Source organism: Miniopterus schreibersii, assembly GCF_964146895.1.
Source record: "Miniopterus schreibersii genome assembly, chromosome: 3".
Taxonomy (NCBI): domain Eukaryota; kingdom Metazoa; phylum Chordata; class Mammalia; order Chiroptera; family Miniopteridae; genus Miniopterus; species Miniopterus schreibersii.
In genome coordinates, this window is record NC_138103.1 from 45,078,814 (window position 1) to 45,091,830 (window position 13,017).

At 35.4% G+C, this 13,017-nt stretch overlaps 1 protein-coding gene across 6 annotated transcripts in view; it reads right to left on the reverse strand.

Moving 5' to 3' along the window:
• FER (FER tyrosine kinase) overlaps positions 1 to 13,017 on the reverse strand; it is a 315,987-nt gene that overhangs the window by 79,972 nt on the left and 222,998 nt on the right. For all 6 annotated transcript variants that reach the window (XR_013998437.1, XR_013998438.1, XM_081132190.1 and 3 more), the window contains one exon: positions 3,311 to 3,434. Coding sequence is in view for 4 of the 6 variants with exons in the window: in XM_081132190.1 (XP_080988316.1) it covers positions 3,311 to 3,434 (124 nt within the window). In the remaining 2 variants the exon portion in view is untranslated. The remainder of the gene's footprint in view (positions 1 to 3,310; positions 3,435 to 13,017) is intronic.

Sequence of the window (13,017 nt, forward strand, 5' to 3'; positions counted from 1 at the left end):
TTAAATCTAGAGTGTCAAATTTCAATCCACTTAATGTCCAAATTAATCAGGTTTAAAACTTCTTCCAGAGTGACATCTAACAACCTAATAACATGCCGTTGTAAGTAAACACATACACCCCAGAAAGTTATCAGTGTACTTCAAATATTCATACAAAGTACAAGTAGGAAAGGTAATTTCACACTGTCCTGTAGAATAACAATAAAGAAAATGCAGCTGAATACAACTAAACTAAAATGCAAAATATCCAGTACTTCTCAGCTATAAATAGAAATAGTTCAATTAGAAACCCCGAGTATCAAGAGAACTCTCCTGGAAGTTAAATGGGAATTAGCAACAAGAGCACTTTCCAAAAGCAGGCCATTTCTCTATGCAATTACTTATTTTCATTTTATAGCTGTCATACTTGTTTACCTATAATGAAACACTGCTCTGCTCTTCTTGTAGTAATCAAAACAATAAAACACAGCTAAAGAAAGAAAATGCATTCCCCAATAGTTAAGAAGCTATTTTGGGGAGAAACAATTAGAAATATTTTCAAGTACTGAATTCCAATGACCTCTAGTCAGTGAACAGGATAAAACTTATAACTACACGTAAAATGGAAGGCATATTTAAAAGTTTTGCTTTGATTTGTGGGACAAAGTCTTTATAATTCACAGACATGCATATATTTTAGTAATATTTTGGGATGTCAAGAATGGGTCTTGGTGCCTTTCATTACTTGAGAAATGAAACTTTTGATCATGTTTTAGATCACTTGATTTTTGAAATACCTCATTGGAAATTTTTCCAATGATGAAAACCATTTTTCACTGTAATGAATACTATATGTTTGATATTTCTTGGGAGAAGAAACATAAAACATATCTTGAGTGTACCTTTTAACTATAAATAAATTAAAATTCCATGGCAATTACCACTGCTACAGCAGAAATACTGCCACAGGTTGACACACAGAAACAGGGTATTATAGCACAATTCACTTCCATAAATAATTCAACCCAAAGATTGACTTACAGTGTCATGTAATGGTGAGGTACTAACACAAAAACAAAAATAATGAATTCATTCAAAAGAGTGTTTACATAAATTTGAAGAAAAACAAAAGACCACTGGCTAGAGATAACAAAGTTCATTCAGTAACCATGATAAACAAGGGAAATAATAAAAGCAGATAGTTTAGAAGAAATCGATGGAATTACAGAAAAATAAGTTACTGTAAAAAAGAAAAGTATTTATGAAAATAAAGACAAAAAATATTCTACACCACAGATGACAAAATTGGGGCTTATGTATTAACCCTTGTCAGCCCCCTAACAGATGTGACTGATCGATCACTGGACTCTGTTGCTAATCCTGGAATCCTTCTCAATACACAGCACAGAGAGCTGCTACCAGTCACTGAAGGTTGGCACTGAAACCTATTTGTCAAATCTGCTCTCAGTGACAGTGTTCAAGATATTCCATTAGGAACCTTCCCTGCAGGCAGATAGTGTATGGCTGTGAACAACCTTCTAGGAAATGTGGCCAAGCATGGGTTCACTTTCAAAACTTTGTAAATGCATGAAAATTCTTAAAAAGAAAAATGAAAAAATAACATTACAGCAGATAATGTTATGGTTTGGTGAGTGGAATAAATTTTTAAAAACTAACCACCATCTACGACTTAGAATGGTTTCAAATCTGATAATATAGACACAAAAAATATACAGTCCTCCACTTGCAAGAAAAGCAATCACTACAAAAGCAGCAAGATGCCACAGAAATTAAATAATGTTACTGGTAGCTGGCAAATTAGTGAAACAGTTTCAATAATGTGCATTATGATTTAAAGCCATAGTCTAATGGTTTGAAAAAAATCAGAGAAAAAAATAAATAACTAGAGTAGAGAATCTGATACCCATGGTAGCTTTAACACTTGCACAATCAAAATTATAGATTTCCTCTAAAAGACAAAACTCTTTGTTACTTTTAACAAAAAGTATTTTCATCTAATAAAATAATAATGCAAGTTTTGTCCAAAATCAAATACTTTTTAAAGTCTTTAAATGTATCTGTTAAAAAGTAATTTGATCTCTATTTATAGATAGTAAAACACAAATACAATAATAGTTTTAGGTGTCCTAATTTCCAGAAAAATAGTTTCCCTATTGAAATGTTTTTAAATATATGCAATCATTGAACCATATCTGAAACATAAGCCTTAACTTTAGTTTTAAAATAAAACCGAACACTAAGCAAAATTGTGTGTGTGTGTGTGGGGGGGTAAGTATAAAAAAAACCTCATTGAAATAAAATAAATGTATATATCAGGGGAAGGTAACTTTATTCTGCTGTAATTATATATACTATATAATTCCCCAAAAATGTTAAGTCAAAGGCTGCACAGTAAAACACATCAGAGAAAAAGATACCTCAATTACTAAACAAGCTTAGATAAAGTCCAAGACCGTTCAATCTGACAATGAACCTGCTCCAAGCTAAACAGGATCGTGTGCTGTTTCAGACGAGTAAAAACTTCAATCGTCCACTTCATGCTGTTTATACAGGCGTGGCCTTATTTAAGATCTGACATGAATTCTGCAAGAGATCTTAAGTTGTACTAACATTTAGCAATAATGAACATTTCCAGCTACAAGCAAGTATAAGCATAATCCAGAAGGCACTGAGAACAAGTTGCCGGATGTAATGCAATTAGAGAAAGTTCTAAAATTTTCTTTGAAGTATCTAGTATGCTGAAGCATTTTACCCTTGGTCAAATTCACTGTCAGGAATTGTGGTTTTATTATTATGCTTTTCCTTGACTTAATAAGCAATTTCTTTGAAAAATGAGAATAGGTAACACGTGAAACAATCTTACTTGGCTTGAAGGCTGTAGCTGCCTATATGACTAACCTGGGATGTATCTGACCGCTGGGTTACTCATGAGTATAACAAAACAAATTTTAATTAGTAGGTAAGTCGCTGCCTAATTAGGTGTACTCGGCTCAGGTAAGACAGGAAACAAGTGTTCCTGTAAACTAGACAGGGTGGGCAGAAGTAAGTTTACAGTTGTGAGTACATGAAACAGTCCCTTCTTGTATTATTACTTATTGATTATTGTATCATTTTCCATTCAAGCTGTAAACCTACTTTTGCCCACCCCTGTATAAACAACTATAAAATAATGCTTTCATACACAATATGAAGACCAAAAAGAAAATATATAAGTACTGTGAAAGAAACGGATTGCTGTACTGTAGCAAACATATCATTTTCTACCATTTTGTTAATAAAACTGGAAATGTTTTTAAAATGTTCTCCTTACCTGTGTATACAGTTTTTACTCTCGAGATATGACATACCAGAAGCAGCATCTAATGAAAATTTCACTAATTGTTTCAGTTTTATTTCATCTTTCTTTCTTCTCAGATAGGAGAGGAAATCACCTCCTGGAAGAATTGACAGATGGGCAATGAGACAAGATCATGATGAAAGTCGCATTTATCACCTATTACAGACGCCTCACAGAACAGAGAGCTGTACACATGTGGCCATGCTTTCTGTCCATTTTATTTGAGGTGAGGGTAAAAGAAAATATGAAAAGAACACATCTTATTAGAAAACAGACACCATTAACTTTCCCAGGTACAGTTAAGTACTTTAAGTGCTTCACATTGCATATTACCTAGCATGTGATGATATTCAAACAAATTCATACAATTTCTTACCAATTTGCCTGGCTAAAATTTTGTAAGAAATTTATTGTCTCTAATACCAAATAAAAGACTGTTATTATTATGAGTTAAACAAAAAAGTAAATGATATTGAATTAGTTATCAGATTCAGTGATTGCTTAACAAAAACTGAGATTATTAACAATACCAGCACTGAAAGCAGAGCCAGACAGAGGGGAAAAAAAGCTATGATTTTGCTAATAAGATTTAGTTGCTGAGCCAGACTGCATTTTTGTGCATCAAATGGATTCCAGTGATGTAGAGGAACGCCTTAAATCGGTTTCGTCCAAAAGAAATATAATGCAAGCCACCCAGTAATTTTATGTTTACTAATAGTCACATTTTAAAAAGTAACAACAAAAAGGTGAAATAAATTATTTATTTCAATAACAGATTTTTTCTTTTGCCAATAAATCCAAAATATTATTTACCAACATACTATAAGAATTTCAGTGGAGATATTTTATATTTTATCATCCTGTCTTAAAAATATGTTTAACATTTATGGGACATCAATTTAGATGCAATTTTTCATCTGACATATTTGATCTGTATTTAGAATTCATAAAATTTACAGTTAAAAAGTAGATCCATACACACAGGTTGTTTCAAACGTGCTTAAACTTTTCCAATAACTGAATCATGTGTCCCATCTTTAAAACAATTAAAATTCATAACATTCTAGATTCAGTTTTTTTAAGCAGCACTGTCCACATTTCAAAAGCTGAAGAGCTCGGGAGCTACACGCGGCCGGCAGTCACCGTATTCAACAGTGCAGCCTTGCCCTGTGCACTCAGTATTAACACAGCACCAAGAGCTACGGTTTACTTTTCTCATGTTAGTGTATAATGTGTTGCATTATAATAAAGAAGTTCATTCTAAGCCAAATACGTCAGACAGAAAAAGCCAAGAACCATGCGGTTTCATTCATATGTAGGATATAAAATCAAAAGCAAGAAATGAACAAGTAAGACGATCAAAGAAAAACTCAGGCACAGACGACAGCGTGGTGGTGGAAAGGGGGGTGGCGGGAGGTAGTAAAGGGTAAAGGGGGTCACATATGTGGTGACAGAAGATTTGGCTTTGGGTGTAAAACACACAAAGCAGTATACACATGATGTGTTATATAATTGCATACATGAAACAATTTTATTAACCGATGTCACCTTAATAAATTTAATTTTAAAAAAAGGTTGAAGTATATTACAATGAATGTTCTCTAAAAATAATCATTCCCACTTTCTCTTTTCTATTAGGCCTTTAGACTTTAAGCCAGGTTTTTATGAGAGAAATTAGCATTTTAATTGCCATTTCCTAAACTGTTTTATCCTATTCGCCAGGGGTCTGGGCTTCCTAAAACGGAACAACTGTACAGGTAAAGATTTAATGGCCTTTTCTTTAATGCGAGTACCCAGAAAATAAGAACCTGCCTAATTCTCCTTCTAATATTCTTTCTTTGAACCTCTTATTTACAAATCAAGTGCTATACAAATTCAAGTGGGCAATTTACAAAATCAATAAGCCTTATGCTTAAAAATAATTTTAACAGTGTCAGACAGTTTACATTTTTGTTTTTTGTTTTTATTAAAGAGAATATCAAATGTATTAAATTACTGGGAAGATTATTGAAATAGCTTCGATCAAACTGAACTTAATTTCCTGAACAAAACACATAAATGCCACAGTAAACTGCAAAACTAACCATTAACTTCTCACCTTTAATATGCATCAAAATGCCTATTAAAATGGACTTAAAATCAATATTGAGTTCAAGTTATTACTTGGACCAATATTCACACATATACATTAATTCTTTTGTTAGATATATGTTGTCCTATTTTAGAAAAAGTGCACCTTTCTGGTCTTGAAATCTCATATAGCATTTTGTTTACACTGTGGAGTAACTTTCAAGTGAAAACATCTTTTCTGGAATTTGATTTGAAGCAGCATATGACAACCCCCATGTTCTGTCAAATCCTAATATTATTTCTTTCGCAAGTTAACTCATATTCAGCACTTTCCCGTGTGCCTCCTGCTCTTTTTAAATTTACTCCTTCCTACAATCCTCCTTGTGCGCCCCAGCCCCTGCCCCGGACTATCACCCCTGTGAAGAGTTGGACCTATTGTTCAATGTGTAATTTCAGCACCTACCACATGATGTCTAGAATGTAACACCTTAACATTTCTTGAATGAATGTGTAAATAATGTGTATGTATCTCCTTCTCGCAGCTTATAAGCCACCCATAAAGAAATATTTTTCATTAATTTTAACATTTCCTCACTAGCCCCTCTCCAATGGTTAGAACTATGCTTTTTAAGTACTTGTTAAATGTTAATGTTTAGAAAACGATGACATTACATTTCTTATCAATGGCACCTGATGGATGCCATTAAAGTCTTCACATTCCAACAAGAAAACTTAGTGTATTTAAGACTGAGCTCATCTTGATAGATGCTTGTGTAACACCACTATTGCCTTAGGAATTATATCACTTAAAAAAATAATTTGCAAAGAAGCAATCTTTGGTAGCTTAGACTAAAACAACAAATGCATAATGTATGCATAAACAAAGAAATGACAATATTTAAATAGCATTAAAAATTGGCTGAAAATTGATGCCAAATCAATAAAGGTAAAATACAGCCCAGGCCAGTGTGGCTCAGTTGGTTGAGTGTTGTCCCGTACACCAAAAGGTCACCAGTTCAATTCCCGGTCAAGGCCCATGCCCAGGTTTCGGGTTCAATCCCTGGTCTGGGTGTGTATGGGAGGCAACTGATGTCTGTCTGTCTGCCTGTCTCTCTCTTCCTCTCTCTAAAATCAATAAAAACATATTTTTTCAAAAATAACAAAAAATAAAATAAAAGCAAAGTATTAGGAAAGTGGAGATAGATATAGCTATTTCTAAATATGTGACACAAAGGTACAGATGAAGGGGAGTCTGATTGTCTCTTAGTTAATCCAACAATTTGCCTTAGATAAATTTCTTGCTTAAAATCATTAAATTATTGAAGTAAAATTTAAATTTATTTCCAATTTATGGATTTGGGCCCTAGGCACAGTGATCTTAAGTAAAGGAGCAGAGCTGCACCATCCCACAGGCCTGGTCAGTTGCTTGCAGGACACTGTAGAGAAGCAAGGCCTCCAGTGAAAATTAAATAACATCATTCAGTACTGAAAGCCTGAGCCTTGGGCAAGTGCAAGCATGAAGAACCCTGAAGCAAGAAATAAACTCCCCAGGGGGCTAGAGTATGGAATTAAAGCTAGAATACCCAGAAAATAACTCACACTGGCTCAGAACTGTTCCTTTAAGCACAATAATTTATTAAGTGAAGAAGCACTGGACACTGGCAGAGCGCCTGACCTGACCCCCGCAGTTAGGAATCTTGGTGTCCCAAAAGGACAAAACAAAATCACTTCCCTTTTGTAACCGTCTTACCAAGGCTTCTTTCTGTATGGACAGACTAAACTAAAACAGGATGGATCCTTTTCTAGCTTTCCTCACCAGTGATGAATTTCTAAGACAACACTTAATATGATTTTATGGCACTCCAGCTTACTAGGGAGAGCATGGCATGGTGGAAGGAGCGTGGACACAGAAATCCAGCTGACCTAGGAATGATTCACTATGTGGCCTTGGGTAAGTTATTTAATCTTTCTAAATTTCTTTAAAACAAAAATTAATTCCATTTATTTCTCAAGATGGTTTTGAAGACTAAATATAACTAAGGAACTAAGCATGTGCCTAGCACATAATACACACAATAAATACTACTACAACTTGTTGAAGTTATTTTTTATATAAAATGAGGAAGAGCTGCAGTAGGGACTGGTTGTTTGTCAAACATCTATTTTCCCTCATTTGCCTCAATTTCTTTTAGGAGACAGCCCTTCTCGCATTTTGGGAAGTACTAACCTCACCCCGAACAATAAGGGTGGTCCTAGATTGACTTAATCAATGAAGTCCACTCCCCTGTGCAAGTGACTGGTTCAAGGACAGGCACACGACTTCATTCAGGCCACTAAGATACTAGAAGGAGGTACTTAAGAGGTGATAGAATTTTTTTTTCTTTTTGAGGGAGAGAAGTACCAAGAAAGAGGCATGCTCTGCAACTGAAAGTGAGTAAGACAGCATGCCCTACCACGAAGACTGGCAGCCTTCAAATGAAGCCATCACCACGGAGAGCAGAGACGAGTGAAGAGAATGGTTTTGGGTGACATGCTGGAGCCACTAGATCAAACACTACCTCAAGGACGACTTCCCGCCCGGCCGGGCGTGGCTCAGAGGTTGAGCATCGACCTAGGATCCAGGCGATCGGGGTTCGATTCCCAGTTAGGGCACATGCCCAGGTTGTGGGCTCGATCCCCAGCAGGGGGCGTGCAGGAGGCGGCCGATCAATGACTCTCTCATCATTGATGTTTGTGTCTCTCTCTCCCTCTCCTTTCCTCTCTCTGAAACCAATAAAGATATATATATATTTTTAAAATGACTTCCCTCTAGATTTTTCAGTTAAGTAAACTAACAAAATCTCTATAATTTGTATATATCTTCTGTACTAGCAACCTAAAGATCCCTAATAGATAAATAATATGTATATCAAAAGATTACTTGGAGAATTAAAAAGATAACATATATATTAAATGTCTAGACAAGTAGGGAACAATAAAAAGAAGTGCTTTGTTATTGTTTGCAGCCAACTTTTAGTAAGAGGATAGAAGACATTACTCTCAACAGCTCTTGAAGATTTCTTACTCCATGCTGTGGAAATCTAGTCTTACCTGTTGTTCAGTATTAATGGGACTCAAGGAACTAATCTCATTAAACAAACTTGGAGAAATTATGTAAACAAGAATATTAATTTATCAGTTTGTCATTGGAGAAGAGAGATAATCAGGGCTGTACCATTAATTATTTCTTGCAGTTAAATCACATAGAAATCTTTATCTTCAAACAACTTCAAAGTTTATTAAATTAATAGATACTGGCCTCTGGTGATATATAAAATGTATAATTCATGCCCCGTGTTTTTTAGGATATAAATTTGTTCCTAAGAAGTTGGTTTAGATGTGTTCACTTATATATTTAAAATGGGATAAGCAAAGCAACCAATAAATTGTAGAGAGCTATTAGGGGGCTCCATTTATGTCATTGTTCAGGTTCTTATTAAAAAAATAAACATTTGCTCTTTAACCTGTACTAATGAGAGTTGTGGCTGTTAGCCAGCCCATCAAAAATAAGGGGAAAAAATCTATACAATCATAAGCAATGAAAGCCGATTCAGTTTGGACTCCATGAAACACAGAATAGATTTTATATAACAGGAGACAAGCCAAAACAATTCTTGAAGAATCGATGGCAATACTGAAGCAGAGAACACTGACTGCTACGCGTGGGGCATGTATGCTTCGGAGTCGGGCTGCACAGAGAGAGATTAGCAAGATGTGGAACAGGTGATGAGGGTTATACTAAGACATAGCCAAAGAAAGACGAAAGATGAGATTTGAGAAGACTCAATAAGAAGCCAGGAATGGATCCGTTTGTGGGGAAAGATGAGGAAGATGACACACTGAAAAAGCTGAAATGGACCAGAATGTACTAGCTTTCCTGATTCCACTTTCTTTTAAAAGAAGCACTTACTGAGCAGCTTGCCATCTAAGCAGCGAAATTCAGCCCGGCCAGATGCAGAGCTGAGCATGTGCTTTTCCCAGTTTGAGCTAATACGTGGCATTAGTCTTTTCAGAGGAGGTTCCTTAATAGTCATGTTCTGCTAACACAGCAGAACAGCGGGAACCTTTTGCATTTCTCCCTTGCGGATGATCTTCGAGAACATGACTTGAGAGCAGTTACGATAACAGCTCTGTGAAGTAAGAGTACATTTCACAGTATTTTTAACTTGCTGGTTCAAGGGGCACCAGATACATATACATAAAAAACCTTGCCAGACATTATGTGCGCTGCCACTACCGATTCCAGTCAGCTTTCACAAACCCTCAGAATGTCAGGACTAGAAATGACTCTGGAAATAATGTTTTTCCCATATTATGGAGGAGGGAATTGAATTTATCTAATTTATTTCTCAGGTGGTTTTATTATATTATTGAAATTCTAAGGCAAGTGTCTGCAAATTATAGCCTGGAGGCCAAAACCAGCCACTGCCTGTTTGTTTTTTTAAATAAAGTTTTATTGGAAACTCATCACACTCATTCTGTGGACGCTTTCACATTACAATGATAGGGCTGTGATAGAGACTGTATGGCGTTCAGAGCTTAAAAATTTTACTACCTGAACCTTTACAGAAGTTTGCAAACTCCTGTTTTACAGTATCACTCAGTGTGTCATATAGCTGTATTCCTTTCCATTTAAGTAATTCTTATTATTGTTTTGTCTATTTTCATCTAAGATTTTACTTATCACTGTGTGGTTTTTTTTGCACCAGGTCTCAATAGTGCTAATTTTAATGCTTAAAAAGGAAGCTGAAAATGTAGATTCACCAATTAATTTTATGTCTTAAGATTGATATGCATATTTACATACAAAAGCTTACACACAGCGAGATCATAAATTCCCTTACACCCTTCCCATCCACAACCCACTGTCTGCCACCAAGGCAAAGAAGTGCCACTATATCTCTCTCCCTGCTTTCGTGCCAAACTACTCACTTTCCTACTTTGTGGCTTCCTGTGCCCCTCAAAGCTGCCTTTGATTTAAAGCGTAAAGACAGGAATGGACAAGAAAATCAGGTGTATAAGATGTTGGCTCTAAAGTCTCCTGGAAACTCTTCAAACACTTACATACTACAATGGCATTTTTTAAAAATAGAGGGGGAAAAAATCAATGGAGTGCTTATTTTGATGCCTCTGTCTGCTGCAGGAAAACCTGCAGAGACAAATGGAAGGCATCAATTCAAGATCCCTTAGACAGATTTATAACAGATGTGGGATAAAAATACACATCCAAAAGTACATTTAAATTTAATAATGAAAAACATTTATAAATGCTAACAATATTTTTAAAAATTGAGTTAATCATAAGCTAGGTATTTAAGGGACATTAAATTAAGGTTCCCAAATTAATGATATAAATGAATACTTCATAAGAACTATTACATAATCTTATTATTTAATTAAAAATGTATATTTCTACCTTCATATTTTTGGTCATAGTCAGAATTTAATTTATGCAAAGGTTTTGATCAGAAATATATTCACCAATTAAACTTTCTATTCACCAATTAAGAAACTTTCTATCAGATTACAAACAGATTACTTTAAAATATACTTTTAAAGAAAACATTGTATAAGAGTTAGGGGTGTCAGTATTAAGGAAAGATCGAACAAACAGAAGTCTCCTTTTCCACTTTTTATAAAGTTGTGCTAAAAAAACACATCATAAATGTATCCTAACAATTTTAAGTGTAGGGTATAATGGGATTAACTATATGTACATTGTTGTACAGCAGATCTCCATCTTGCATGAGTGAAACTCTAAAACCATTGAAATATTCCCTGTCTTAAAAAAGCACTTCAGCCCTGGCCAGTACGGCTCAGTTGGCTGGAGCGTCATCCCCTACACCAAAAGGTCACAGGTTGGATTCCCAGTCAAGGCACATACCTAGGTTGGGGGTTCGATCCCGTGCAGGAGGCAACCGATCGATGTTTCTCTCTCTCTCTCTTTCCCCTCTCCCTTCCTTTCTCTCTAAAGTCAATAAACATACCTGAAAAAAAAATTTTTTTTAAAAGCCCATAGTTGCCAACAATAAAAGAAGAAGTTTATCCAAAGGGCCAATAAGCATATGCAAATATGTTCAACATAGTTGTAAAATAGCAAATTAAAGCAACAATATCTTGGTACTTCATACCTACCAGAATAGCTATAGTTAAAAAGACTGACCATACATCATGCTGGCAAGGATGTAGCATAACTGAGACTTGTATACTGTTAGTGAGGCTGTAAGTTGGTACAACCACCATGGAAACCTCTTTGGCACTTTCTACTAAAGGTAAACAGATACATATACTGTAACTCCAGAAAGATATATCCAATAGCCATGTGCACCAAAAGACATACTATATAAAAACACTCAAAGCAACATTATTCATAATAGCCCCCAAATGGAAGCAACACAAATGTCCATAAGTAGTAGTATGGAAAAATAAATTGTAGTACACTCATACAATGGGATAACATATAGCAATAAAGCCTGGCTGGTGTGGCTCAGTGGTTGAGCATCAACCAATGAACCAGGTGGTCACAGTTCGGAGGGCACATGCCTGGGTTTCAGGCTCAACCGCCAGTAGGGGGTATGCAGGAGGCAGCCCATCGATGATTCTCTCTCATCATTGATGTTTCTATCTCTCTCTCCCCCCACTTCCTCTCTCTGAAATCAATGAAAACATTTTTAAAAAAACATATAGCAGTAAAAATGAATGAATTCCTGCAACCACACATGATAAATCTCACAAATATAATGCTAAGGAAAAAAAGCCAGATCAAAAGTATATATAAGGTTTGATTCCGTTTATACGAAGTTAAAAAAAATTGCAATGCTAACCTATTTTATTAGTCAGGATAATGGTTACCATGGGTGTGTACACTTTCTGGTCATTTAAGCTTTATCCTTATGATTTGTGTGCTGTTCTATATGTGTTAAACTTTGGTCTAGGGCTTTACCCTACTTAAAAGCTAATAAGTTAACCTGTTATTTTTCATGAGTCAGAAACAAAGGACTTTATTACTCATAGCGCCTCATGGGGGTGTTGTGAATAAGCCCAGATGGATCGATTCTTGAATACAGAGTGGGAAGCATCACAGGAGAGGAACTCTGAGTTCGGGAAACCTGCTGTTTTATAGCAGTCAGTAAGCAAGACTGTTCTTTGTCTCAGAAGGAGACATTACCTCATCCCTCAAAGTTGCTCACTATAAACATATGCCTGAGAAATAACCCAGGTAGAAATTAATCAGGACCTTACATTCTTGGCATACTCCTTATGACAAGTAGGGATGCAAGAGATCAATGGCAGAGTATCTCTCATTATACTTTAATAAAAAGTTTACCAGGTTTTTCATAGTATAAAAAAAATTAGATCAGAAGCATGTCATAAACATAATGCAACAAGATTCCAGCCAAGCCCTTTGACCGGTCATTATAATCCTTTGGTTAAAATGGAGATAAAGTGAGTTGGACAGGATTATAGTGAAGTGGATTTGTAAGCTGAACAAAGATAGCCCTAAAATCATAATTTAAGATTTGATGAAGATCTTTCAGAAAGTTATCCAGGGAATGACTTAGAATTGCATG